Raw genomic sequence first — 27,892 nt, forward strand, 5'->3', positions numbered from 1 at the left:
TTGCCTAGCTTTTTTTTTGTGAAAAAATGCTTGGAGAAGCACAATATAGATAGAAATCTTTTTTGTTTAATAAGGGATGTGCATAAGATACTACAGGATTTTTAGGTCAGACTGTTGCACATCTGTTCCACTGATGTGTAACATTTGGGTTGTCATGTAGACTTGAAATAGCCATAGAGTGAAAATAATGAAATGGCCAAAGGGTGCTAGGGAAGCTAAAGGACATGTGTGGGGCAAAAAAAGCATATAATATAAACAGCTGAAAGATAGCATGTGATCATGAAGCATTCCAGATGGGAAAACATGTAATAGATGGAGGCATTTCCAGGGCTGACACAGAACAGGAGTTGGACTTGCTTTAAATAAATATTCATAAGCTACAGTTGAAAACTTGCAATGCATTATAGGCTTTAAAGCCTTTATTTATCTTGTGGTTTTGCATTGTGTAAGTCAAATATTCTGTATGTAGCAAGTGGAAGGGAGGTGGCTCCTCCTTGCAAAATAACTTTCAGCTAAAACTATTGATTATCCAAATGTATTCAGCAGCACATTTGAAAAGTAAAAAGCTATCAATATGAAGTTACAAGGAAGCAAGCAGTGAAGGTAATAGCTGTTAATTGGAAAGGGGTAAGTGGAAAAGTAGCTTGTGAATATTGTTTCATTAGAGGAAAAGAATTATGCTTGCTGCTAAATAAAACAGAGTTGTAAAGAGGAAAAGTTAGAAGTTTTGGTTTAGTACTGGAAATCTTTGACAGCTACTATATGACTCATGATGAAAATTATTAAATTACAGCCCTTTGTTCTTAGGGTAGAGTCTTAAGATTGAAAGCCATGTTAGCTCTTAAGTAAAAGTTACCTGGGAAGAATAACTGATTGATTTCTGGATTTTTTTTTTGGTCTTTAATATAAGGTTCCTCTTATCTCCTTTTTGAGTGCCTCATACTGATACCTATCACGATGTGGGGTTACAGTGTTAGATGGATGAGTAATGCAATTTGATATGGTAATTCTTTTGTTTCTCAAATAGATAGAAAGAGATAATCCAAATTAGGATTGTAATATAATGCCATTTTCTTAGAAAATGGCATTATATTACAATCCTAATTTGTTATTTTAAAAAGACTGTGCACAAAGAAAAAAGAAAAGCAGAGTCTCATTTACCTTGCGAATTATGTAAATATCAGTATTGTCCCCTCAGGTGTAATGTAACTGAAATGTTAAATGAGGTTCATTCTTTTAAAAGAGAGGTACATGAATTCCTAATATGAATGGATGAAACAGTGATATCTGAGTTGCCTGGCTTTATCTCAAATTTATGTAGGATGTATTCAACTTACAGAGACTTATTTGAAAATATATGAAATAAGGAAGAGCTAGATAGTGATGTTCAGTTGTAGTAGAAGATCATATGGTGAGATGTTCTAGAAAAGGAAAAAGTGTGTTGGAAAATATCTTGTAGTTGAGAATGATAGCGTATTGGTGCTTAGAACACAAGTATGGATTGTATGTTTTTCTTTAGAAAGATGCTATAGATTTAGAAGGGTTTCAAAGGTAGAAGAGTTCCTAAAAGACTTTGCATTGGGTTATCTATTTAGGATAGATATGCTAATATATGAGAAAATAACAAGGAAATTAATTTGTTTGCTACTTTGAAACTTTGCACATCAATAAAGGATGTACTTAAAGCAACCTACAAGATTTAAAAGAAAACCTTAAAGGGGAGTTTTTAAACTAATGGCAGAATTAGATTGTGAAGTTTATTGTCAGAGGTATAAGAGGTATATAAGATAAGATGGATAAATGTGAAACCTTTAGGGAGATTCTTTATTCCATATGCGCCTATTGAGCATGTGCTGCTCAATTCTGTCAAAAATATATTTCTGGGGTAGACAAATAACAATTGTAATTCACTATGGCTGTGTGCATTGTATACAACACATAGACTACAAAAGACTGCTGCAGACAAAGTGGTTTATTATTAATTTCTGGGCTTGTACCAGATCCTTAACTAAAACTGGATGAGCAGAATATTACTTTGTGTTTCAGAAGTCTGGGTCCTTTGAGTGTCTTACTTAGTCCATGCTTTGCATGACATAAAAAACCACCCCCAGACCTGTCTCTGTTTGGCAGGATTGGATTATGTGTTCTGCAAGGTAGAGAAAAGGCACGAGTGATTCTAAATATTTAGTGTTGCAGTTGCTAACAGAGGTTTTAAGGGTTTTTTCCCCCCAGAGCAGTGGGATAAATTTTCCTTATATTTTATTTACCTGTGTTCTTTGTACAGTTAGCTGAAAATTCTTCACTGTTCCTTCTTGAATCATAACCACAAGTTCTCTTGCTTCTGTCCATCTTTTTGTCCCAAAATTTCTGTTTTTCTATGCTGCTAGCTCTGCAAAGCTGGCACGCCATTTCATTACTTGTACCTGAAATCTCTTTTAAGTTGTATTACATGTGCCTGAAGGAGATCTGGCCATCAGGGATATTGTCCTAAAGAAATAAACACATTTGCACCATTCCTAATCTAGTTTAAAATGATTTTCTGCGTAATACTTTCTGTAGCATGCTATTGAAGTTAAAATACCTATTTGGGAATTAGATGTTAGAAAGATGTCTCAAAAATATTTATAGCAGCATACTCATTTTCTTAGTGTATTCAGTTATACAGCTAAATAATTATATCAAAGTTGCATTTAAAAAATTATTTACTGCTAAATTAAGGAGATCAAGAAGTTCAGTTAGTTTTAAAAATGTACACAAACAGGACAATTGACACATAATTAGTTTTATTTTCATTGCTGTTTGCTTTGAACTATTTTTTGCAAACCCCAGTGTATCAAACTGTGGAATGGATCATTGAAGGGTACTTGTCTCAAGTTTACACTTTCAGTGTAAACCAAACTTGTCTTCAAAACAAAAATGTGATTTTATAAAAGAAAGTTGCACAGGCTTCTGTGTGTACACCTGGTAAGAAGCATTTTTCATCCTGTATGAATTATCAAATGTCCTTTAAAAATAATTTGAAAATAGTGTTTTGAGTCTCCTGTGTGTTGATTTTGTACCACTGGAAAGTGACATTAAGTGATAAGCAATGGATAAGGGCAACTTGAAAGAGATTACAAGGTGGTTACCTCTGATCATGCTGTCATACACTTCACTAACTGATAGATCTTCTTTTAGTGCTGTGTTTGGTTTTTTATTCTTGTACTTTTTTTCATGGAAACAAATAACTGTTATTTGCAGTAATATGGAAACTGTACTGAGATAAAGGTAATAGGGGATATTTCCACTTCTGCTTTCCTGTGAACATTGCTTCTCCCTGTCATATCAATTGATGTTTTAACATCTTCTCCACAAAATTAACGTGGTTATCTTGAAAGCTTTAAAATTTGAAAGGCTTCTTCAGAAATTCATATGGATGTCAATTAACGCAAAATAAGTTTTTCTTCTTGTTAAAGAGAGTGTGCATAGATGCAGAATGAACTGTGGGAATTTTCTCTGTACACTGGGTCATTGTCTTCTTTTTTCCTGACAGCAACAGCTGGGATGAGCATGTCTTTGAACTAGTTCTACCAAAAGCCTGTATGGTTGGACATGTGGACTTCAAATTTGTTTTGAATTCAAACATCACAAACATTCCCCAGATTCAAGTGACTTTACTGAAAAATAAAGCTCCAGGCTTAGGGAAAGTCAATGGTAAGAAAAAACTAGGATATCTTTAAAAATATTATTTCTTATCTCGAACTTGTGATCCTCTGTGACGTATATCAGAAAATTTGCTTGTAATTGTGTAAGTATTTCACTTTTACTGATTTATTCTCTTTCTTGGTATCATGGGCTCTTTTCAGTTATCATGCTTGAATGTAAATTAGGGAGACAAACTGGGTAAACAGTTTCAAAATCTTGACATCTATGCAGAATAAAAGTACATAGCTCAAAAAGACTGAACTCAATTATAATTCTGTACTGCATTAATCCTACAGTCATTAAAAATAAGTTGTCAATTGTAAATCATCCTAGAGATTGACTGATTAAGCAACCAGTGCTCTTTTAAGGTCTTGATGTAGTAAAAAAAGTAGAATAAATTATTCCAAGTCACAGAAGGAGATTATTTGCCAGTGAGAAAATAGCAAGGCTTTTCTTGATGGAAGTAAAAAATCCTGTAGCTTCCTTGGGAATTCTCTCATCATTTGGCTCAACGACTAAGCTATGTGAAGGCTGCAGTATGATTTCACCTTTTATTCTTGCAGCTTTGACAGAGTAGACCAGAGTTAGGAATGATCTTGCCTTGGGAAGACTCCTAACTGGACTCCGCATCTTACTGGCTCTCAGGGAACCTGTGAGGGGGTAGCATAAATTGAAAAGGCAGTTCTTTGATGTGAAGGTGCCTCCACTGGGATTTCCCTGTGGTGAGAGCATTTGTTTCATGTCCTGCCGCCTTGTCTGCTAGGTGTGGAAGGTATTACATGCTGCACTTCCTTTTATTGAGGCATTAATTGCTTATCTTTATCTGGCCACCTCTTTTTCAAAAGCTTTTGGGAACTGGCTATTTCAGAGAAATCTTGCTGTCAGATACTATTAAATTGCTTGCTGGATGTAAATTGTGTTGAGAAGAACAGCGAGCATGATCATAAAAGCCCTTTTTCCCCTCCTTTTCCTATTTTTTCAATTGCTAAGTAAGACCATCCCACTTAAGCACAAGAGTAACAGTAAATTTCAAAAAGGAATACAGGCATTTCAAAGATCATTAACATGCTTTCATAAAACTTCACTGTGTAGCATCTCCCAGTGTCTAACAACAAAAAATGTGTACTGGAGATGCTCTCTTAATACTGTAAACTGGTTGTAAACCCAAGAACAAAATATTCTAGCATAGTAATATAGTTTGAGAAACACCTGTTCTTTTAGGGTTTGAGATGGTTTAGATTTAACAGAAGTGCTAGCTGTGACTGCGGGACAGCAGTCAACAGGTGCTCTCTCAGTTTTTTCATTTTTGTTAATCCTTGCTGTAAAACCTGAATTTTAACATGGAGAAGAAATTTGTTCTATCAAAGAAAAAACTAGAACAGTCTGAACAAATAGTTCCGTGAGTTGGTAATTCCTTGGAGACATTTGATTTAGCTGTGAACTAAATTGCCAGAGCTTTCTGTGAATGCTTTTCAGCAGAGCATACTGATCAGAAGACATGATAGAGCTCTTCCAGAAAATGACATTTCACTTCCTTGCATGTAATATACTGGAATTTGCTTTTTTTATGTTACAAGGAGGAAAAAGCATCAAATGGGGGGGTCAGGCAATCTGTTATGGCCTGGGGAATGTGAGAGCACCTGCAAGGCAGCCTTGGCAAAGTCTTTTTTCTTTTTTATTCATAGGGTTGGAGATCCACAACTAACCAACGTCGTCTCCAAGTGTAACTGCATTGCAGTTGTTTCTTTCCCTTTTTCAATTTCTTGAGTTTTGGAAAAGGACTTTAGTGACATTTGTCTTTTTTCTTTGCACTATTGAATAAAATAATAGGGCACTAATGATTTCATTATAAGGGAAGACAAAGCTAGGTAATTTATATCTGTGATAGATCTTAACCAAGGGAGAAGTAATATTCAACATTGTTTGGCTCTTACAAATGTATAAAAACCTCAGACTGAAATTCGATTAACTCCCCCTCCAATTTCTCTCCTTCCAGAGGAGGAGAGAAAGGAACTAAAATTGTAAGATAATGAGCTGTAGGGAAGATGTGCAGGGCAGAATTTGTTCAGTCGTTTTTTTGTATGACAGGAGCCCTGGAAACAGTTAAATATGTAGTGTGTAGTAATGGGAAGGCCAGAGGCATAAATCTTCTGGTTGGGAATTAGTGGGTTTGGTCTGGCAGTTAATTCACTGTATATGCTTCTTGTTAATTTGCTTGCATGTCCTCTTCATTTATAATTCATGTGATCCATTTAATTGGAAAAAGGGCTGTGTTTAAGTATTACCAAAATAATGTTTGATGTTCAGCAGGAGCAATGTAGTTATTTTATGTTTAAATTATCAGACTTTCAGTACTGGAATCTAATTGCTTAGGAGTAATCTGCAGTTGATTATTAGGGGAAAAGAATTTGGGCAGTATTAAAACAAAACAAGTTCTTTGCAGGTCATTCAGAAATACTATTTTTTAACTGTTAGCTGCAACTTCAATCCATATGAAAAACATGTCTTTGTATACTTGTGGATTTGTATTAGAAATATTGCTGTGGGCAGGAAGTTGATAATTTTGCTATGAAAACTACCACTTCTGTTTTTCCTGAGCCTTGAGTAGTGTTTGAAATCATGCTAATATTTTTATTTCCAGAAGCAGCAGTAGATAGACAGATCGCATTTCCTTTATCTCCAGCTCATAATATAGAAGTGGAGAGAAATGGAAAACCAGGACTGGCAGAATTCAGTGAAGAAATGCAGTATATGGATGTAGAGGAACCACAATGTAAGTTTTATTGAGCTTGTTATACTTCACTTAAAATAGGACCTTGCTTTTTTCTTGTTTAAATGATAAATTTGAATTCCTCTGCAAAAATTTCTCAGACATTAAATAGACTAATTTCTCAGCTGTCTTCAAAGTTATTTTTCTCTCTTACCTGTTTGCTGTATTAGTTGAAAGTTTAACACAAACGCACCAGAAATGTCCTGAACTACTGGAGAGGTTTGGTGCTTACAAGCAGATTAATGTTTATTTGAGTTTAGAAATCAAGTCGTTTGATATGGCACCTTTCTAATCTAAATTGCTAGCCTGTTTCAGCAGTATTTTACTTTGTTTCTTTGGCTAGTTTTAGTATAATTTTTCTTTGCATACCTGGCTTTTGTAGACATTGCTGCAGTAAACCAATAAGGAACAGAACGTAAAGAATTCATAACTAGGCCACATCACACTGCCTGTTTCTATAACTTTGTTGTTAACTAGCCATAACAACTATAACTAGTTGTTAACTCTTCCACAAAATACCTTAGACTGTGAAAGCATTGAGTGGGTCTGAGTGAGGAGAGCTGCAGACTAAAATTTAACAGTTGGAGTGACTCAGTTCTAGAGTGATGGTTCTTTTTCTTCATCCTTTCAATAGTCTTACTTTACACCTGCTTTTCTCTCCTGGAATCAGCCTTGTCTAGAACATGACTGTCAGGGTCGTTTCCAACCCAAACCATTCTATGATCCTATGAATCTAAGAAAGGAGGGGTTAGAAAGGATGAAGGGAAGGATCAAAGGGGTGATTAAAGTGCTGAAAGAAGGTGTTTGATGGATGCTGAGAAAGGAGCAGCAGATGAGTGAAGATGATCTCAGTAATTTGTATAACCTATAGAAGAAACAAAGTCATCCCTGTTGTAAATTTATTATTTCTTTTGTTTTTAGACAGTGTTGTCCTGCTTTGGTAATGACCCAGTAAGGATTGTGGCTCTGTATATATTGGTTCTGTATTTAATCAGTTGTGTATTTTGTGGCTTTTATAAGCCACTCAAGATATATATTAATCCATATAATGTAACTGAAAATGGTTTTAAAACTGTCATTTACCTTAATTGATTTCACTGGAAAATGTCTAGAAGTGAACATCAAGTCTTTTTTTGTGTAAAGTTATATGTATTTAGTGATCAGAGTTTGACATGGTGCATTTTTAATCCATGCAAATGATCCGATTTTATGACTTAATTATGGCTAATTCAGATCCATATTATTTATGTTTTTCTAAGGTCTTAGATTGTGTCCATTTCTAGAGGAACACAAGGAAGATATACTTTGTGGTCCAGTATGGCTGGCTACTGGACTTGATCTATCAGGACATGCTGGAATGTTGACACTAACAAGTCCAAAGCTTGTTAAAGGTAAAGCAGTTTATTATGCTATTTGCATGAAACCTGTGTGACTGAAGTACATCTCGTACTTCTGTAGTCAGACATAGGTTTGTTATTTATTTTTACATTGACAAATTGTGCTGTATAACACCACAGTGAGTTGCCGTTTCAAACCTATGGTAAACTACTGTAATTAACATGGTTGATCTGTTCTGTTTACAACTTGCAATCTGTTTAAACTGTGCCAATTCTCCCTCATCCTTTTTTCTTCTCTACTTTTAGGGATGGCTGGTGGCAAGTACCGTTCATTTTTAATTCATGTCAAAGCAGTGAATGACAGAGGAACAGAGGAAATCTGCAATGGTGGCATTAGACCAGTGGTTAGAATACCTCCTCTAAAACCTCAGACAAACAAGGGCCATTCGCTTGCTTCATTATTGGCAAAAGTTGCAGCAGGCAAGGTAATGAATATCCAAGGAAGATACATTTGGTAGTTGTAGACTTGGTATGATTCATGTCATCTGAAAATGAAGCAGCTGTTAGCAGAATTAAGATCCATTATAATCTACTTTCTAAAGAGGTGACACTGTGTTGACACCTTCTAGAATTAGAGTTCAACATTTCTAAGTTGTTTCTTTTGTGCAGATTGAATTGAAAAGGTCTGTTCTGCCACTTTCACGTTCTGAGCACTTGTTTTTGAAACTTTTGTTCCCTTGAGTATTTTCAGTTGTTGATAGGTCTTATCCTTCTGTGAAGATGTTGTGTGTGTGTGTGTGCGTGTGTATTGTTCTATATTTAAGCAATTAGTGCATAAAAATGCTTTATTTTGATATAATGGTCAAACGGAGAGTTTTTAGCAAACTGCTTGCATTTCACTGAACAAGATGTAAAAATGGATCAGAACCAATGTGATTTATGAATGTTATTTTTCCCAAAAATATTAGGAAAAGCCATCCAGCAAAATTGAAGCCACTACTTCTTCAAGAAAATCAGATAATCTGCGAGGCTGTGACTTACTTCAAGAAGTCTCTGTAACAATTCGAAGATTTAAAAAAACTTCTGTTTCAAAGGAAAGGTTAGTAGGTGTTTTTCAATTGTGAAGAAATATTAGCTTTAGTTATGCTTCTCATCAAAAGCTTAGTTCTTGAAATAACTCAGGTCAAGATACTGTTTCAAGTTGTTATTTCATAAGCTTATTTTGTATGGAAAATCCTGTAAATTGCGAGTAAGAGGGCACTATGCTGTGAAAGTTGTGGTAGAATAACACCATGCATAAAATTTTATGTTGAGTGAGTTGTTTTGCCTGACTTCAAAAGGCAAATGTAAATAAGTTGTCTTGGTAAAACAAATTTTTTTTAAAGGAAGCATCTTCCCTTTGTATCTCCACATTGCCTTGTTTCGTACAGCAGAAATTATATTATTTGTCAAAAAGTTAAGAATCAAATTTAGCTAACACAGAAGTGGTTGAAGTCTTTGGTTTGGTACTGCAGACCTAGCTACAGGTAATACAGTATTTAAAGTGTATTACCAGCTGCCACCCTGCAGTGGTGGCATGACTGTAATGGGCTTAAAGAGGTTGACAAGGCTGCAAAGAGGTATGTGCAAACAGTTGATAACGAGTTTTGTAGATGGTGAAAGTTTGTTTAGGTTTAGAAGTTGCTAGACAAGTTAATGGGGGGAAAAACTTCATAGAAGTTTGCTAAATCTATTGTAATGTAGGAAGTTCTGTGAGCAGAAAGTAGGATGATTGGGAATGTGAGCAAGAAAGTATTGCATATGCTTGTGTACTGCTTTTACTTTCATCTAGGATCCTCTGTTTTTGCTACTCCTAAGACAGGATACAAAACTGGAGAATGGCTATATCGGTTAATTGTGATTTTCTTTCCTTCCCCTCCTCCCCAGAGTTCAGCGGTGTGCCATGTTACAGTTTTCAGAGTTCCATGAGAAACTGCTCACCACTCTTTGCAAGAAGACAGAGGATGGTCTGACTACAGAGCATGCTCAGAGTCTTGTACTAGACACACTTTGTTGGCTGGCTGGAGTGTATTCAAATGGCCCTGGCAGGTAAGGGAGGAATTCTGTTCAAATTATCATGGCTGTTTCTCAGTATCAGTTTGGCCAAAAAAAAATAGGTTTATGTTATTTTCTAAAGTATGCAACTTGTTTTCACAGCTCAAAGGAAGGAAATGACAGTTTGCTTTCTAAAACACGTAAATGTGTCTCTGATATTATACGTGTTTGCTTCTTTGAAGCTGGGCGGAGCATAGCTCACAAATGTGCACGATTCCTTGCACTATGCATCAGGTCAGTGCTAATGATTTGCATCTATTTATTTTTGTTTATTTCTGTTTTACATGTATTTTGGGGATTTGCATGCATTCTGAATTGAACATTTTGTTTGTTGCTGTTTGATGTTGAATTTATAAAGCAACAAGACCTGGTAGATGTTCTGTTCAGGAAATATGTGTTTAGGGTGTGACTGCTAAGAACACCAATCTTTCAGCTTCATCTCCTGTAGGAGATTTCATCCCTCATTCTTGCTTCCTTAAGTGTTCAAGTGTCTGTGTTTTTTTGTAGCAATGGCAGGTGTGACCCGAGTCAGCAAGGGTTTGGATCAGTTCTTCTGAAAGCTTTACTCGACAATATGCCTCTTCTGCCTGCTGCTGCCACAGGGGGTACGTATGCAGTGTTTCTTGTTGTGAACATACATGGTGCATTTGTTGTTTGTCGAGTTGTGTTGGACTCTCTTGTGAAAGAATGAGATAATGGTTCAGTTAGTACTAAATGCTCCTTGGAGTGGTCTGGTCATGAAGTAGACATTTGCAGTCGGTGGAATTTTAAGCAAATAAGCTTGCTTAAATCAGAGCGTGAAGGCTGACGGTTTTGAAGAACTTAAGTAAGTTTTCTAAGAATTCTGAAAGGTGTTTAGCAACAACAGATTCTGTTGACATAAGTGACAGTCAGGGTGGTCTGTTATTTTTTAAAATTAGGAAAGCCAGGAAACTTGGCTATCCAAATGATGTCCAACTAGCAATCCACTTCTGATTCTTCTGCACTACAAGGAAATTTTAACTAAATTAAATTTCTTCCTTACCTATATTGCGGTGTAATGGTCTCTTAGCACCTTGTTGAAGCATCTGGAGTGCCAGATGGAGTGGGAAGATGACTTCACCCTTTCATTTTGGGTGGCAAGGCCTGCTTTTCACACTAGGATATTGTTGAATTGTTTTTAGCTTGGCATCACCAATAAGTCTTACAGAAAAATTAGTTTGGATTCCAAAAGGCTTGTTGTACTACTGCCCCAGTCAAAACACATAACACAGTGCTACAGAGGATATGGAATGCACAGGGAGGGAAAGAGAAGGAGGAAGCTGAGATTTGTGTTTCTGTACAGAACCATGGTGCTGTGCTCCCAGAAATGATTTGTATGGAAGCAGTGCCTCCAGCAAATACAGATTAAGGAGACAGCAACCAGAACCACAGGATGAAAAGAGGAAAAGAGTTGGCTCTGGAGTATGGCTTGGCTCTGGTGGGATTGGAACCCCTAGCCAAGCACCTTAATTTATCAAGAGTATTTTGATTGCTGTCAGCAGGAAGAGTGAAGGAAGTGTGCAAAGCTGTCTCTTGGGAACCATTTTTTCCTTCAATTATGTGTTAGTTGATAAGAGAATTGGAAGTACTTGTAGAAACTTAGGATTGAAGAATGATTCTTAATTGAAGCCTCTCAAGGAAGGGGAAGGGGTAGAATATCTCCTAGTCTGTATTCATACCATTAGATCATTATCACTTCTGTTGATTATCCTTCACAGTATGCTTTCTCGGTGAAAAGTTTGTCATGTTTCACGTGAAAATTTATTTTTTTAATGCAGGATCTGTGTATTGGTATTTTGTATTGCTGAACTATGTAAAAGATGAAGATTTGGCAGGATGCAGCACAGCTTGTGCATCATTGCTGACTGCAGTGTCCCGGCAGCTGCAGGATCGCTTAACACCAATGGAGGCGTTGCTTCAAACAAGGTACTAAGAAATGTGCTTGTTGTAAACTTAATAAAAACAAGCCTAAGAACCATCCAATGCTATCCTTTGGTGTTCTGAAAAAGGTTGTGTGTTACACTTTGCTGTATTTGTTTGAGCAAGGATTAATTTGTTAAAGTTCTGGAAAACAGTTTTAACTTGCGCGAAATTAAAGTTGAATTTAATTGCTATGTCACATTTTAAATTAGCAAATAGGTATGCGGTGTTTGAAGTCTGTGCAATCCTTAAGTTAGTATTTATGATTTTTAGTGTAAGGACTAACACAGCATGTCATATTTTGACTCTTGGAAGGAATTATTTATACTGAATAGTTTCAGTTTGGCACAGTGCCTCACAAAGCTATAGTCTTTCAGTAGGTTGACAGTACATTTAATGTATTTCTTCCAAAGGCCACATTCTAGGTGTAGAGACCTGGAGTAATTTCCTGGGAATGCAGGTTCTTCTTTTAAATTACATATCAATGTAATTTAGGACTGTGATGCTGCAACTTCTACATATTGAACTGATTGACCATTTAACTTTGGATTTACATGATATGAAAAGGGAATTTCTTATGGTTCAGTTGTGTAGCAGTTTCCAAAGCTGCATTTTGGTGAAGGAGAAATGCTGCTGTTTGACATCTCTTTCAACTGTGGTTTGGGTGCAAGAGTTCTCCTCAAAGTCAAGCAAGATCAAGGTAGAAATGGTTTAGTGGAGGTTAGTTCAGAATTTTCAGGTAAAATTGAAAATGTAATAGAAAACGTAGTAAGGGAAGGTGTAGAGGAGGGAGAATATCTGCTAATTTTTGCTTTTGTTTTTAAAGAACTATAATTCCAAAATACTTCATAATAACTTAGTTTCGGATATTACACTTGGATCCTTATCCTGCTGCCTACTGCATTCCTCTACTTAGCTGTTAATTTATTTCACCATCTGTAGTCCTTACAGTTGATTGGAAGACTTATCCCAGCAATATAAATGGTATCTGGAAAAATTTTAAATTTTGAAAAAATAAATGAGTTGAACCAAATGAAGGAGAAAAAAGTGAAAATTACACTTGACATGAGAGGGGCAGCTTTCTGTGGGAATCAAGTCATTCCTTTGTATAAATTGCTTCCAAGTACTTTGTTTAAACAGTGTATTTTAAATAGAAGGTTTTCCTCCTTTCCAGTTGCCCACTTTTGAATTTGGTACATGTGACGTTTCAGATCACCTTCTGGTGAGCACATGCTGTCTTCATGGCAAGGGAAGATTTCTGAAGTGAGCCCATTCTTGCTGTCCTTCAAGCTTAGATTTTCTGTATGTTTCTAGATGGTGTTTTACTGATTTTCTTCTTGAATCTTAATTTGCTTTCTCTTTTAACTCCATAACCCTGTAGGTAGTTTAAGAGTAGCAGCAAATCCCTTATTTGATTACAACAGCTCTCTAGCAAGGACTGACTATTTCTTGATTTAGTTTACTAATTCAGGTAAAATTTGTGAGTCTTTCTTTCATATGTCCATGGATCAAGAGAATACTGTCATTTTTGGGGTTTTGTGTTTGTTTTTTTTTTAAGAGAAAACAGTAGGCAGCCCCTTATAGTAGCTTTTCCCTTTTCCCTTTCCTCATATTGTGTTGTATCTTTTTTGTGCACTTTTGTGTTGCAGAATTTATTCTATTGTGGTTTCCCCCTTGGTCCCAGGTGCAATAGGCTAACATCTGGTAATCAGCTGAAAGCAGATGTCTAATTAACAGATCAGCACATTCATGGGAAAATAATACTCATTTTACTATCATGTGCTGCAATAAATCAAGTAAAACTTGAAAGGATAAGGCCAGTAGGGTGTGTTACATGATTTGCAATTCATAAAACAAAAAAGGGATTTTTGATAGGATTTTTGATTGTCTTAAAAAAATAAGGTTGAATTTGTCTCCAGCAAATCTAAAACAATTTCTCCAGCCTGTTCTTGAAAGTACCAGATTCATGTCATCATGGAATTAAATTATTCTAAATATTGTAAGGTGTTACATGATTTAATTACTGTTACCATTCACACTTGCACTATCTCTGACTCTCATCTAATCTGAGAACTCTCCTGCTGATCCGTTTAGTGCTTGTATCCTCCCCACATTGGCACTGGAGAGCAGATTCTTTCATTCTAAACAAATTGGGGATGTCTGGAGTGTATTTGTATCTTCATTGTATTCTCCAGATCTGTAGTCATTCTTAAAGAATTTCCTTCATCTTCTTTGGTCCATGTCTTCCTTGTATTGTGATACACAAAATTTTACACATTATTCTAGTTGAGGGCACTGATGAATGAAACACAAGAAGTATGTCACATAGTTCATGTTCATTACTGCATGGATGAATAAGGTGATTGAGTTTTGACATTACATTCTTCATTTAGTCTTTGTTTTTTTTGTTGGTGTATCTTCTGTATCCTTTTGTGAAAAGGATTGCTAATGAAGCTCAAAACTGTGAACCTGATCATTCCTGCTGAAGAACAGGTAAAAGGCACTATGCTTGTTGAAATAAATCTGGGCTGGACAGAATAAATTAAACCCTCTGCAGTATGTTCAAATTCTAATTCTACTCTACAATACTCTTGCAGAATTTTGACATTTCATCACCTGCTTATTTAATAAATCAAACTCTTTATTTAAAACCTGTAAGTAATCAGTGTTGGTGTTGAGCTGACCTGATTTATTGAATGTTTAAATCTGATGTCTAAAGCAGGCTGTGAAGGTACCACACTGAATTTTGTCTGAGCATTTTTGTGTGTTTTAGTAGCCACTTCACAGGAGCATTGTGTGTTGTCTTGGCTGGTGTGCAAAAAAAGGTCAGGCAGCAAGCACATCAGTCTTGTCAGATGTGTAGGATGCACTGGTCCTGTCTAATGCATGCTTGTAGAGCAACCAAGTCTATCCTGTGTTGTTCTGAGTATAAAGTTATTTTAAATTTGCTACCTGCTAAGTACCTTGGTTGGGAAATGTAATGTTAAATGGGGTTGATCTGTAATTTTCAGATGATTTGCCCTTTTGTATCATGGTTCCTCATTTTTTGATAATTACAATCATAGTATTGTGTGGCCAAAAGCACTGACCCCGCCTAATGTGGAAACACTTCGACAATCAGAGAAGTCTAGAATCTGTTTTTACCTTGTTGCTGGTGTTGTATTCATGTAGACATTTACACTTTTGTGATGACTTGATCAAAGAAGACATTTAAACATTCCAGCCTTCTCAGTATGTTGGGGGCTTTTACTTCAGCTGGTAAAGAAAAGAGGAACTGCTTGGAGGCAGAGGGAAAATGGGGGGTGGAAGAACTTACTGCCCTTGCTAGTGTGTTTGTGGAAATATTTCAAATTTCTTCTGTCTGTTGCCAAAGTGCATAGTGTTATGTTTCTCACTTTTGTATCTACACATATGCATTCTTTCTTTCTAATCTGGCATAGTCATTTAGCCCAATTTCCATTTTTTTTCCTCTTTTCAGTTGCTGGTAATAGGTATTGGTAAACACTAAAAAAAACCCCAAAACAGCAACAACAAAAAAACACTTTTAAACAAAACCACAAACAAACAAAAAACCTCACTGATTTTGATACTACTTTGGAGTTTCCTTTTTCTTGGCTTATAAAACCATAATTGATTTGGGACCACTTCAGGTGATGGTGCTATTTTTTGCCCTTCCATACTGCCAGAGTAAATGCTATGAGTTTTCTTCTGTTAAGGTATTTATCACAAATGTTGACTGGTATGCCTAGCAGCATTTCCTTTTTTAATTCTTACTTTTGCTGGAAGAACAAGTTGAGGTGGAATTTCTTCTGCTGTTTTGAAACAGTACAGTGTTTTTATTGACTTCAGACTAATGTCTCGTTTACCATGTGCAGTAGTGTGTCTTGCTCATTGTCTAAGGCTTGTAGTTCTATTTTCATGTCTAGTGTGATTGTGTGTCATGTTTCCAGGACAGTATTGCATCTTCAAAACTCTTGATTACTAAAGAGTTACTTACTTAGCATTATAAGCTGTTTGAAAATGCCATCAAATAAAGATTTTTAATAAACTGTAAGCAAGCGATAATTTCTAAGATGTGTCTAATGAATGTACAGAATAGTTTGGAATATAATAAATCTGGATGGTAAGGTACTTGATCTTTTACTGTTAATAATTTTGTATGAGTTCTTATTGTGTGAATGGTGCTGTTTGTCTTATTTGCAGATATGGATTATACAGTTCACCTTTTGATCCAGTTCTGTTTGATTTGGAAATATGTGGCTCTTCTTGTAAAAATGTATACAACAGCAGTATTGGAGTGCAGTCAGATGAAATTGATTTGTCTGATGTTCTGTCAGGTATGTATGTTTAGCAGTGATTGTGGTAGAATTGATAAATCTCTATTATAGTGTTTTCTTTTCCTGAATATGTGATTTTATACTTTCTAACCAAGCTGAAGCCCAAGGTATTCTCTTGCTCATGGTATCTTTTACGTTTCCTGTTGCCTTAGGACAAGAAGAAAAAGCCTCTTTCTGGAATCTGTTATTTTCTTTTCCTGTGGAATATCTCAGGGTAGAGATTAGACAGAAAGGCTGCTCTCATTCCCTGGGTCAGTCATCTAGGAATCATCTGTCACCTCTTTCAAGTAACTTCCTTGAGCTGTGTTATTATTCATTTAGGCTAGCCACACCCACATAGGCAGAGAAACCTAAATGGATTTTTCTGAAGTTGGAAAGCTGCCATATGGCATTCTTCTACTTAAATATAAAGGTTTAATGAGGTATTTTTTTCTGTTTTAGAGGAGTTAAAATACCTTAAAAGCATATTTGTGTCTATCTTCTCTGGTTAATTCATAAGTGAACCTTTAGACCCTGTGATGTCCTAAAGAACTAGATAATTTTTACCTGTCAGGAAATTGTTTTCATAGTAAGTGTGTTCATCACTCATAGTGACTCCTTTCCTTCTCTTGTATGCTATTGTCTTTCTCCTTCCTGTCCTTTCCTCCATACAACTTCGTGAATTTGTTTGGATACTGATTAATAGTCTGGGTTTTACACTAAATTTGTCTATGATCTTAGTTGGTCTGACAGTTTCTTCTTCTTCCTTTTAGGTAACATCAATATATTTTTGCAAGCTAATTTGCTTTCAGTGTAGAAAGAATAGAGCATCCATATATGATTTTTTCTGGAATTAAGAAGGTTATATGATGCTTCTGTCACAGTTGACAATTTGACTTATTAATATGCTCTCTTCAGATTTGACAGCAAATCCCCATTTATATTGAGGATGTGATAATGTTGTTTCTTCTACAACATGAACTAGTAAAATATGTGCATTATATTTAGTTGTCCCTTTTGACACTTCACGAATTGAAATGTCACTATGAAGAAAAAATTGGCTGACTGTGCAGATACATGTTTCTTTTTCAGGAAATGGGAAAATAAGTAGCTGTGCAGCTGCTGAAGGTAGTTTTACTTCTCTTACTGGACTTCTGGAAGTTGAACCTCTGCACTTTACCTGTGTTTCAACAAGTGATGGAACTAGAATAGAAAGGGACGATGCAAGTACGTTTACTGGTATATACAATTTTTCATTTTTTCTACTTAGAATAATTCCATAGTACATCTTTAATTGAACATAATGGCACTGTTTGACAAACTGATTGCTTGTAGTTTTGCAACTGTTGAAATGTTTTGTCTGTGATTTGTTTTTTCTTAAATAATTTCTATATGTGAAGAAAGGCATATGTTGGGTCACTGAACAGATATGTGGAGTTAAACTTCTTGGATCTTAGCAAACAAAGTGGATTTTAAGAATATTAACTTGAATCCATTTGTTTCTATTGGAGAGTATAATGTACAAGCTTGCATCTTTACCTTACAAGCTTTCGTGGTGGAAGAATTCCAGAGCAATAGATGGCTTTTCTGTGATCCAAGTGCATAGTCTGTAAACCATATACTTTGTAACTCAAGATGATGTTACCTTGTAGCAAGAACTGGATTAAAAAGATCTTTCTCTTGGTTTTGCATTGCTCTGAACAATTTGTAAGGAATTAAAGGTGTGTTTTATAATTTCTACATGGGTGTTTTATTTTGTTTGTTTGTTTCATGCCAGTGAGTACCTTTGGGGTTACCCCAGCAGTTGGTGGCCTCTCTTCAGGAACAGTTGGGGAAGCCTCGACAGCCCTGAGTTCAGCAGCCCAGGTAGCTTTGCAGTCTCTCTCTCATGCAATGGCCTCAGCCGAGCAACAGCTCCAGGTGCTGCAAGAGAAACAGCAGCAGCTTTTGAAGCTTCAGCAACAGGTTGGAGGCCATTTGGCTGTTTTTAGTGCTGTATCTAAACTTCGAAAGCTGAGAAAGTAGTTGCAGACCTAGATGGCTTTTTTTTTCTGCATAGTGTATTTGAGGAAGGAACTGCTCAGCGCTCTGCTTCGCTCTTCTTAAGCAAAATGCTGGTAGTGTCTCCCATGCTGCTTTGGTCTTTCAGACTTAGTTTTTTATGTATTTTAAGGGTGGGCTGGGAGTTTGTAATAAAACCTAAGTCTTCATAAGTAAGTATATCAGTCTGGAATTGAAAAAGCATACCAGAATGAAAAGCACGGTTGCTGACACTGGGAAGTGCCAGTCATAAAGCCATTGTTAGCTGGCCAGTGCTTGGCTGTGTTGACTCTACTTTTCTGTTCAGTGTAGGATTTTTACTTTTCTTTTTATTATTCCATATAATTACTCATGTTCCTCAGCTTGTGAGTCAAGCTAAATAGTTTAGTAGTTTAATTTTTCAGCTTACAGGTAAGCTTTTTTTCAGCTTACCTGTATTGAAGGTAGCTTAGGTTTAGTAAATCCAGTTGTATAATCACAGTTAAACTTGTGGGTCAGTACTACTCTCATGTTCACAAGTAGTATTATCTGCTACATACATTGCTTTCATCTTCTCCACAGAAAGCTAAGCTGGAAGCAAAACTGCATCAGACAACGGCAGCAGCGGCAGCAGCAGCATCAGCAGTTGGTCCTGTTCACAACTCTGTGCCTTCCAATACAGTAGCAGCGCCAGGGTTCTTCATTCATCCTTCAGATGTCATTCCACCCACACCAAAAACAACTCCTCTCTTCATGACTCCACCTTTGACTCCACCTAATGAAGCAGTTTCTGCTGTCATTAATGCAGAACTTGCTCAGCTTTTTCCGGGTTCAGTCATTGACCCCCCAACAGTTAACCTTGCAGCACATAACAAAAATACAAGCAAGTCTAGAACGGTAATTATTTTCTTTTTCTTAGAGAAACAAGATGCTGTAAGCATTACCAGGGTCTTAATTTATAACTGAGTGCTAGTAAATATATATATATTTGGGTGAGATGTGAAGAATATATTGCTAAATTTATACCATGAGAAAAGAACTTATGAAAGCAAGATGGTATTGTTACAGTACCTCATCTGGTTTCTCTTTATTGGAGCTAGCTTAACAGTGTAAGGAGTTAATAATCCTTTGAACTTAGTACTTCATACATTTTGATGGTTCATGCTCAAATTTAAGTGTAGTGTTGTCAAAATTAGACATCTTTAACAACTCACAACAAATGCATAGATGTTAATCACTTAATTTTACTGATGTTTTTCCACTCCTCAGAATCCACTTGGATCTGGCCTTGCTCTTGCAATATCTCATGCTTCACATTTTCTTCAACCTCCACCTCATCAGTCAATTATTATAGAGCGAATGCACTCAGGTAAAACCACAATTCCTAATAGTAGTTTTGACACGTTCTAGTAAGAAGTGGAATATTTTCTGGGGCTTTAAATAAGTTGCTTAGCTACAGTCTCTCTTAGCTTTCCAGAGTAAAGATATTTCTCGGTTTGTGTTCTGTGTTACCTGTGAGTTTTAGACCTGGCACTTGATGATAGTTGAAAAATGCTGGAGTCTTGGGGGATATGTTGGGTCTCTGAACAGAGCACCTGTTCAAAAATAATGCCTGAAAAGCAAAACAGCTTCATTTAAGTTGATGCCAAAATTTTCTTCTCAAAGTGTTCAAGCTGTAGTGGGAGTTTCTGGGATTGTGCAGCTATTTTTAGCCTCAAGTATGCAAATATAGCTTTTAAACAATGCATAAACCTTTATATACCTTTTAAACAATACATAAACATGGCTTTATTGTTTGAGAAGTAACATATCTTGCTGGTTAGCACACACTGCTCTTTCAGGCAATCCTGTTTTTCTCACCTAGGAGCAAGAAGATTTGTCACCCTGGATTTTGGAAGACCTATATTACTGACAGATGTATTGATTCCCACTTGTGGAGATCTGGCTTCTTTGTCCATTGACATCTGGACTTTAGGAGAAGAAGTGGATGGAAGGCGACTGGTAGTGGCTACTGACATTAGCACACATTCACTTATTTTGCATGACTTGTTGCCACCCCCAGTTTGCAGGTTTATGAAGGTAAAAGGATCTTTTTAAAGTTCTTGATGTGCATTAGTACATGAACTTTCGCTTAAGCTCTCTTCAGACCAAACTCTTTTTCACTATAATTTTTTAATGTATTTTTGACCTGGTGTTTATTTTTCTTGTTTTGATACAATTGTATTACAATATAGTTGCATTTTCTTTCAGATCACTGTTATTGGTCGATATGGTAGCACAAATGCCAGAGCAAAAATCCCATTAGGATTTTATTATGGCCATACCTATATCCTACCCTATGAAAATGAGCTGAAACTAATGCATGATCCCCTCAGAGGAGAAGGTGAATCAGCAAATCAGCCAGAAATTGATCAACATTTGGCAATGATGGTTGCATTGCAAGAAGACATACAGTGCAGGTTAGAAGAAAAAAAAATGTATTTGCTATTTTTTTTAATGTAAACCACTGTGATATCATAATGTTGCAGATTTTTTTTCTTCACATTATATTCTTCACACCAAAAAATACTCTGCTGTTGTAGAGTTGTTGTGAATATCTTTGGAGCAATAATAAAGACTACACTGTATTTTTTTCTGTATCTGTTTTAACAGTGCATTCACAATGGACCAGAATTTGGCTTCTGGCAGGGTGTATTGCTGTTTGCTAATGTGTATTGAATTGTGCTTTTTGACTATTTCCCTTTAGGTACAATTTGGCCTGTCATCGGTTGGAAATCCTTCTGCAGAGTATTGACCTGCCACCGCTCAATAGTGCTAACAATGCCCAGTACTTTTTGAGAAAGCCAGACAAGGCAGTAGAAGAAGACAGCAGAGTATTTTCTGCTTACCAGGATTGCATTCAGCTGCAGCTTCAACTCAACTTGGCTCACCATGCTGTTCAGAGACTCAAAGTAGCTTTAGGTGCAAGCAGGAAAACACTGAAGGAACAATCTGATCCAAAAGAGTTGATTCAGATGTCATCGACAGAACAGCTCCGCACCATCATTAGATACTTACTGGATACTTTGCTCAGTTTGCTACATTCATCCAATGGTCAGTTTTTTTTGAGATTTTGATTTTTTTGTCATGTTAGTAGAAACAATTTCCAAGTATTTTTATTTCTTGACCTGTACTTTTCTACTATAAGGCCTTTATACTATGTTTAGATGTAGAATCATAGAAATGTAGAATGGTGTTTGAGTTTGAAGGGATCTTAAAGATCAACCAGTTCCAACACCCTGCCATGGAGAATGACATCTTTCACTAGATCAGGCTGCTCCAAACCACATCTACTGTGATTTTAGTAGGTGATAGCATACTTTCTAAAGCTTTACCAGTGGCACCAAGCTGGCCTAACCACTTCCTGAAAAGGATGGGAGAAGGTGTCAAGGTCCTTCTTGCTTTTGTGTAGTCCTGCCTGCATATTCCTTTTTCAGATAGTCATCTGATCTTCCTTGGGATGATCCAGTTTGCTGAAGTAACAAAACACTGCCCAGGCAGAATACTCAGGTGGTTTCCACAGGCAGAATCACCTTGTGAAAGGATCTGTGAGCAGTTGAGGCCAGTGCAATGCTGGGGATGGATTAGGCAGTTAAAAGCAGGCCGAGGAAGCAGAAGTTGCCTCGAGAGTGGTGGTGGTAGTGAACTCATAAAACCAGTATTTCTAGTTCGTTCACGATATTTTGATATCCAGTAAAGATTTTTATTTCCTAAGCTTGCTATTGAATGAAGTTTTGGCAAATTGAAATTGAAAAATCTGAGTAGGAGTTGGTAGTGTTAAAAAAAATAAAAACAAAAAACAAAAAAAAGGAAACATTAAGTTTCCTTGTTGATAAGTTCTTATGTGATTTTCTGTGCCAGTTTGTTCTAAAACATGATAGAGGTTTGGTTTTTGCTTCATGTAGGTTCTGTGGAGTATTTGCACTGACATAGTATTGATTTGGTTTTGACCAAATGGCCTGGTCTTTGAGTTACCTACAAATCCCCATCTCCCCATATGTTCTCACCTTCTTTACTCCTGTGTCAGTTAGTCTAATTGTAGTAGTTTAAAAAACTTACTGCAAACTTCTTCCTATGTTTTCAAGTCATTGTTTCTTTAAACAGAGGTGTTCTCTTTTCCTAAAAGGGCACTCAGTTCCTGTGGTTCTGCAGAGTACTTTTCATGCTCAAGCTTGTGAGGAGTTATTTAAACACCTGTGCATCAGTGGAACCCCCAAGATCCGATTGCACACTGGCCTTCTGCTGGTTCAGCTCTGTGGAGGGGAAAGGTGGTGGGGTCAGTTTCTCTCAAATGTACTGCAGGAACTGTACAATTCAGAGCAACTTCTCATATTTCCACAAGACAGGTAAGGAATAAATCTATATTGATACATTACCTGTGGATCAGTGAAGTAGTTTCATTGTTCATAACTTAGCATCGGAATTGACAAAATGGAGCTGAATGGTTTTCACTGATGGTTTTTTCACTCAATGGCTTTCACTGTTTTAAGAAATAGACCCAAAAAAGTACTGCAGATGATAAATGTAAATTGCAGTCATGTATTGCACCTGTTTGGTTCTTACACCACAAAAATTTGCTATTTTTTCTTACTTGGAGGTCTTTGCATACCTAGCAGGATTGCTGTGCAGTGTCAAAAGTGGCCTTCTCTTTTATCAGGCTTAAATGTACCCTCATCATAGAGCTGCTCTTCTCCAGTATTTGAAAGTGGGACTGAGGCTGGAGGGTACATACACTATTAGCATTCACTGCAAAAGACTGCACTGAGATAAGAGCAAGAACGTGTAGAGTTGAGCACTGAATGTTAGATGTATTGATCATTTCAGAGTATTGATTGAGGTCTTTAGTATTCTAAATGTTAGCATTTTATTTTAATCAAACTTATTTGCTGCTTAGAGGCTTTCTGCCTTATTTGAACAGCAACACCTATATTTTCATATATTTTTAAAATTAATAATTCAAGAATATAAGAATCCATATATTTCATTCTTGTTCCCTGCTATTGGTAATATGTAATAGGAAATAAAATGGATGAGATCTCATTTCAGATGTGGAAGACTCTGCTGACCTCTTCAGGGTGAAAGAGATGTTCACCCTAAAATGCTGCATTAACCTTAACAATAAGAATGTCAAATCCAGCCTACTAGCTGGGCCACAGTACTCCTTTCTGTAGCAACCTGTCTGTGTTTCAGATGAAATCCTAGGACAATAATGTTATATAAGGGGTGTTGCAGGATATTACTGAATCTGAAAAATAAATAAAATCTTAAATATGTAAATTTTGTTTTTAGGGTCTTCATGTTGCTTTCTTGCATTGGCCAAAGATCGCTTAGCAACAGTGGTGTTTTAGAAAGTTTACTGAATCTCCTGGATAACCTGCTGTCACCACTGCAACCTCATTTACCTGTGCACAGAAGAAGCGAAGGTAGCCTTCTAATTTGGGAGATTATTTTCATATTCATTATAAACCAGAAAATTGAGAGACTAACTCACAATTTTTTGTGTATTAAAAGAAGAAATTGCTTGTTTACTATATTTTTAAAACACAGTTGTCTTTTAAAATGTGATTCATCTTCTTGTTCTTTAGGTGCTAAAAGAGATTCCTTCCCCCACCTCATTAAAACTGAGCAAAACTATTTGATTATTTATATTTCAGCTAGGAAGCTTGGGCAGAGTGGGGGGAACATTCAATATATAGGCACCTCTAGTGAATGAGTTTGGGATTTAGTGGTTTGGAAAGAAATGCACCTTTTTGCTCATGAGATCCTTTCTAAGCTTCACGTTTTTGAGGTGAAACAGATATGAAAACAAGTTTGTTAAGTGTATCTGTGTGGTTTCTGCAGACTACACAGTTTGTTCTTGTGGGGCTTTTTGTAATTACAAGGAATTTACTTTTTTTGATCCTAAAAATTTATTGGAATTATATCCTGCAAACTTGATTTTCTTTGAGTGTTCTCTTAACTACCCCAAGGTTGACGCAAATTCTTATTTTTGAAAACATCACACCTTAGGCTACTTCATTTGTTATGTACAGGTAGCAAAGCATTATAAGAAGATCAGTTGTTTAAAATTCTTAGCCTTGTGAGGTCTGTGAAGTGCCAGTTGAGACTCTGTTCTTACAGACCTACAGCTGGTGTCAGAAGCTGTCCTATTGCTTCCCACTGATCTACCATGTGCTTTCTCTATCGGGGCCATATCCTGCTATAGTCTCTAACTAGTTTGAGGCAAACCCAAGCTTACATCTCCTCTACCTCTGTTTGCACTCTCCCCACAGCTTCCAATTCCTTTCATAGCTCTTGCCTTACTAGTTGTCCTCATGGAGGACTTTAGGAAGCAGAAGTAACTGATACTTCAGAGCTTTATTTGCTGGTCTTCCAGCTTCCTTCCTCCTGGACAGTACAGGTGAGTACTAGGGCAATATTATGTGTGGTGGAAGCATCAGGTATGGCAGAAGAAATTCCTATTTGAGAACTGTCACACATAAATCAGAGTCAAAGGGGTGAATACTTATTGGGGAAAAAGTGGAAAAGCAAAGGAAAATCAGAGCAAGAGGTGAGTGTTAGGGGTGGAGAGAAGTTGTAAACTTTGAGACTGGAAGAGGAAAAAAGGAATAAGCAAAAGACATTTGGAGGGAGGGAGGGAGAGAAGCTGAGATTTTTTTTTTGTGAGATTAAAGGAAAATAAATGGTCTTGTTTTAACAGAATTATGAAAAGGTATGTGCTTCACTTTGCAGCACGATCCTTTTTTTTTAGTCTGCCAGTCAAAAAGGTGTGTAGCAGTCACCAATGCTCCTCATTTCTGTTCTTGCAATTTAGTCTGTGGCTCCAGTCCAGGTCCTTCCTCTGCCTCCATGGGATGGGCTGCTTTCTGTCAAAGTGTGCTCAGGAAACTGCAGTTAAAAAGTCAGGCTGCATCCTAATGCTTGGATGCCAGCAGCTACATGTGATTTTGGGTGGATCATTTCTCTGCCTTAGTTTTCTTGTTTGATCTGCATTTAATAATAGTTTGAATTAATTGCAGCTTTTTTGAGGTCAGTGCATGAAAAGCACAGTGTAGTTAAATGTGGCTCAGCACAGTGCACTGATAGGAAAATTTGGGTGTAACCTCTCGTGCTGATGTCTTTGCTATATTGGCATGGTAGAATTATGCCATTTGCATAATGACTGTAATTAGGTGGTCATTATTTGAAGGTTTCTGGTTTTGTTGAGCAGTTATGAGTTCACTTTGGAACTGTTCATTAGGATTTCCATGTGCACAAAGATTTTTCTTGCGTGATGCGCGAGATAAGTTTTTTTTCCTTTCTGCCTGTACAAAAACACAACTTTTAAAGTGTGAGACTGAAATAGGCGTTAGCCAGTCTTTAGTGCCACCAGTGTGGTTCATTGAGTCTGAAGTCGCTCTTGGCTTTCCTGCAACTTATTCGGATAACTACATGAAATACAGTCATGGAGAAGTCAAGATGGAGGTATCAGTATGTATGGTTATAACTATCTTATTGGAGCCCTGCTTGATGGAGGAATTGCACGCTGTAGAATTTGAGCTATCTACTTCATGTACTTGAATGCAAGCAGCTGTCATTATGCATTTGGTATTTAGGAAATTTAGACATTAAATTTTTGATGCTTTTTAAGAAAAACGCAGCTTAATTTTTAGCTTGAACAGTTGAGGTGAAGCTTTTGACATCCAACTTAATCATACTAAGGGAACTGTGACATTTTTGTTTGCGCCTAAGTTTTATACTGATTTCTTTCCTCATTTATGAGTGCTCAGACTCTAACTCTCCTTTTAAAAGAGAAAAAGAGGGGAGTGGAGTCTTTGTCACCTAGTGATGTGAAATATGTGATGTTTATGTCTTCAGAAATTTATTAAAGCACTGAAATTTGTTTATTTTGAAGGAGTTTTAGATATTCCCATGATCAGTTGGGTTGTAATGCTGGTGTCCAGACTACTGGATTATGTAGCTACTGTTGAAGATGAAGCAGCCACAGCCAAGAAACCTCTGAATGGAAAAGAGAGGGAACGCTTTTTGACAGGTACATCACCTTTATTATCAAAAGTTCATTCTATGGGTATTGCTATGGAAGTTGTTCAAATACCTGAAATACATTTTCTATTCACTTGAAAAAAGAGATTTTAAAAATGCATGTTGTGATCTTTTTATTTTCATTCTTGTCTGCTTATTTACATCCGCATGTCCTTATAAATGTAATCTCTTTCATTTCTTCAAGTGAAAAACGCAGGATTGATTTTAATTTGTGAAATGTCTGTATATTACGGTGTGACTGGGATTTTACAATTGAACGTGCACCATGTTGAGACACTTTGTGTTGTGAGAAAGGGCCAGTGCTATGGCTTCATAAATGTTTTGGTATTTGTATCCACTATTTTTAAATTGGTTTTTGTCTGGTTTTCATTTATTTCATAATAATAGTAGTACTAATAATAATAATATGTACTATATATTGTTGTTATTGTCATCATCATTGTTATAATTGTTATTATTATTACTTTGATTAGCTATGGTTTTCTTCTAATATATTTTCTAAAAATTAAAATAAAGCTTTTATGTTATGAAGATGTTTATCTGTTTTTACTTAGGAGAGAGTTCCTTGCCTGCTTATATGTTCTAAGAATAATGAAAAAAAGATGGTACCACTGCATTTGAATATCACACAGAAATACTACTATGAGTGGGGATAGTTGAATAATGCCAAGAGTTTGATCTAGCTTGTTTCTTTAGTACTTGTATGTGGAGATGCTAACCATTGAAACATAAAGGCTTTTCTCTAGAGTTAAAGGAGTTTTTAATAAGATGGATTAATTTTTAAAATTTTATTTCCATTAGGAAACCAGTGGAGTTTTATAAATAATAGTCTTCACACTCAGAGTCTGAGCAGATCTACTAAAGGCAACAGTAGCCTCGATAGACTGTATTCCCGAAAGATCAGGAAGCAGCTCGTGCATCATAAACAGGTGACTTCCTGCATGGTAGTGGCCATTTTCACAGAAGTGTGTCTCATTTATAGGATATCTCATTTCTTGAAACAACAGCTTTGGCATTGGGACTCATTCAGCCTTGCTTTTGCATAGGTCTGATTCTGTAGCTAAAGGCTGCCTAACTTCTTTGACATTCATCTAAAACCATGGGGCAAGGGATCTGCTAGAAAAACAAATGTTGGGGTGTACTGTTGTGCTCTGTTGGACAATAAATATAATGTACTTTCTACATAAATCTGAGTACACCTGAGTGCAAGCACCTAAGCTGTGATTTAAAAGTATTTAAAAGCTCAAGTTACAGTTTGAACTGAAGATTGCTATCATGTGAACATACTGATCCTTTTAACATCTTATTGCTTAAATTTTCATTTATTCCTATTAACATTTTCTTTTAGCAACTTAACTTATTAAAAGCAAAACAGAAGGCTTTGGTGGAACAGATGGAAAAAGAGAAAATACAAAGCAACAAAGGATCATCATACAAACTTTTAGTAGAACAGGCAAAACTAAAGCAGGCTACTTCAAAGGTATGATGCTCTGAAACTGTAACTGATTTCTTGTCCTTTATGTGAAAAGACCTGTTCCTGCCAAGTCATTTTTGTCTTACTTTGACCTTATTACAAAAAATTGTTTCATCATGGCTGCTATCAAGTATATTCTAATACTGAAAAAAGCGGTCATCTGGAAATTTATTGC

General features: G+C 36.4%; 1 protein-coding gene across 5 annotated transcripts in view; it reads left to right on the top strand.

The window, feature by feature from the left end:
• BIRC6 (baculoviral IAP repeat containing 6) overlaps positions 1-27,892 on the top strand; it is a 177,745-nt gene that overhangs the window by 40,696 nt on the left and 109,157 nt on the right. For 2 of the 5 annotated variants that reach the window (XM_030945315.1, XM_030945318.1), the window contains exons 13-34: positions 3,533-3,693; positions 6,326-6,457; positions 7,714-7,845; positions 8,098-8,276; positions 8,760-8,890; positions 9,718-9,879; positions 9,988-10,119; positions 10,393-10,490; positions 11,685-11,832; positions 16,030-16,163; positions 17,235-17,381; positions 17,920-18,107; positions 18,744-19,058; positions 19,431-19,530; positions 20,026-20,240; positions 20,412-20,620; positions 20,908-21,254; positions 22,327-22,546; positions 23,490-23,623; positions 26,095-26,232; positions 27,045-27,172; positions 27,592-27,723. In XM_030945315.1, the coding sequence (XP_030801175.1) occupies positions 3,533-3,693; positions 6,326-6,457; positions 7,714-7,845; positions 8,098-8,276; positions 8,760-8,890; positions 9,718-9,879; positions 9,988-10,119; positions 10,393-10,490; positions 11,685-11,832; positions 16,030-16,163; positions 17,235-17,381; positions 17,920-18,107; positions 18,744-19,058; positions 19,431-19,530; positions 20,026-20,240; positions 20,412-20,620; positions 20,908-21,254; positions 22,327-22,546; positions 23,490-23,623; positions 26,095-26,232; positions 27,045-27,172; positions 27,592-27,723 (3,682 nt within the window). The remainder of the gene's footprint in view (positions 1-3,532; positions 3,694-6,325; positions 6,458-7,713; positions 7,846-8,097; positions 8,277-8,759; positions 8,891-9,717; positions 9,880-9,987; positions 10,120-10,392; positions 10,491-11,684; positions 11,833-16,029; positions 16,164-17,234; positions 17,382-17,919; positions 18,108-18,743; positions 19,059-19,430; positions 19,531-20,025; positions 20,241-20,411; positions 20,621-20,907; positions 21,255-22,326; positions 22,547-23,489; positions 23,624-26,094; positions 26,233-27,044; positions 27,173-27,591; positions 27,724-27,892) is intronic. The other 3 variants (XM_030945316.1, XM_030945314.1, XM_030945317.1) reach the window with 3 other exon arrangements.

Source organism: Camarhynchus parvulus, chromosome 3 (assembly GCF_901933205.1).
Source record: "Camarhynchus parvulus chromosome 3, STF_HiC, whole genome shotgun sequence".
Taxonomy (NCBI): domain Eukaryota; kingdom Metazoa; phylum Chordata; class Aves; order Passeriformes; family Thraupidae; genus Camarhynchus; species Camarhynchus parvulus.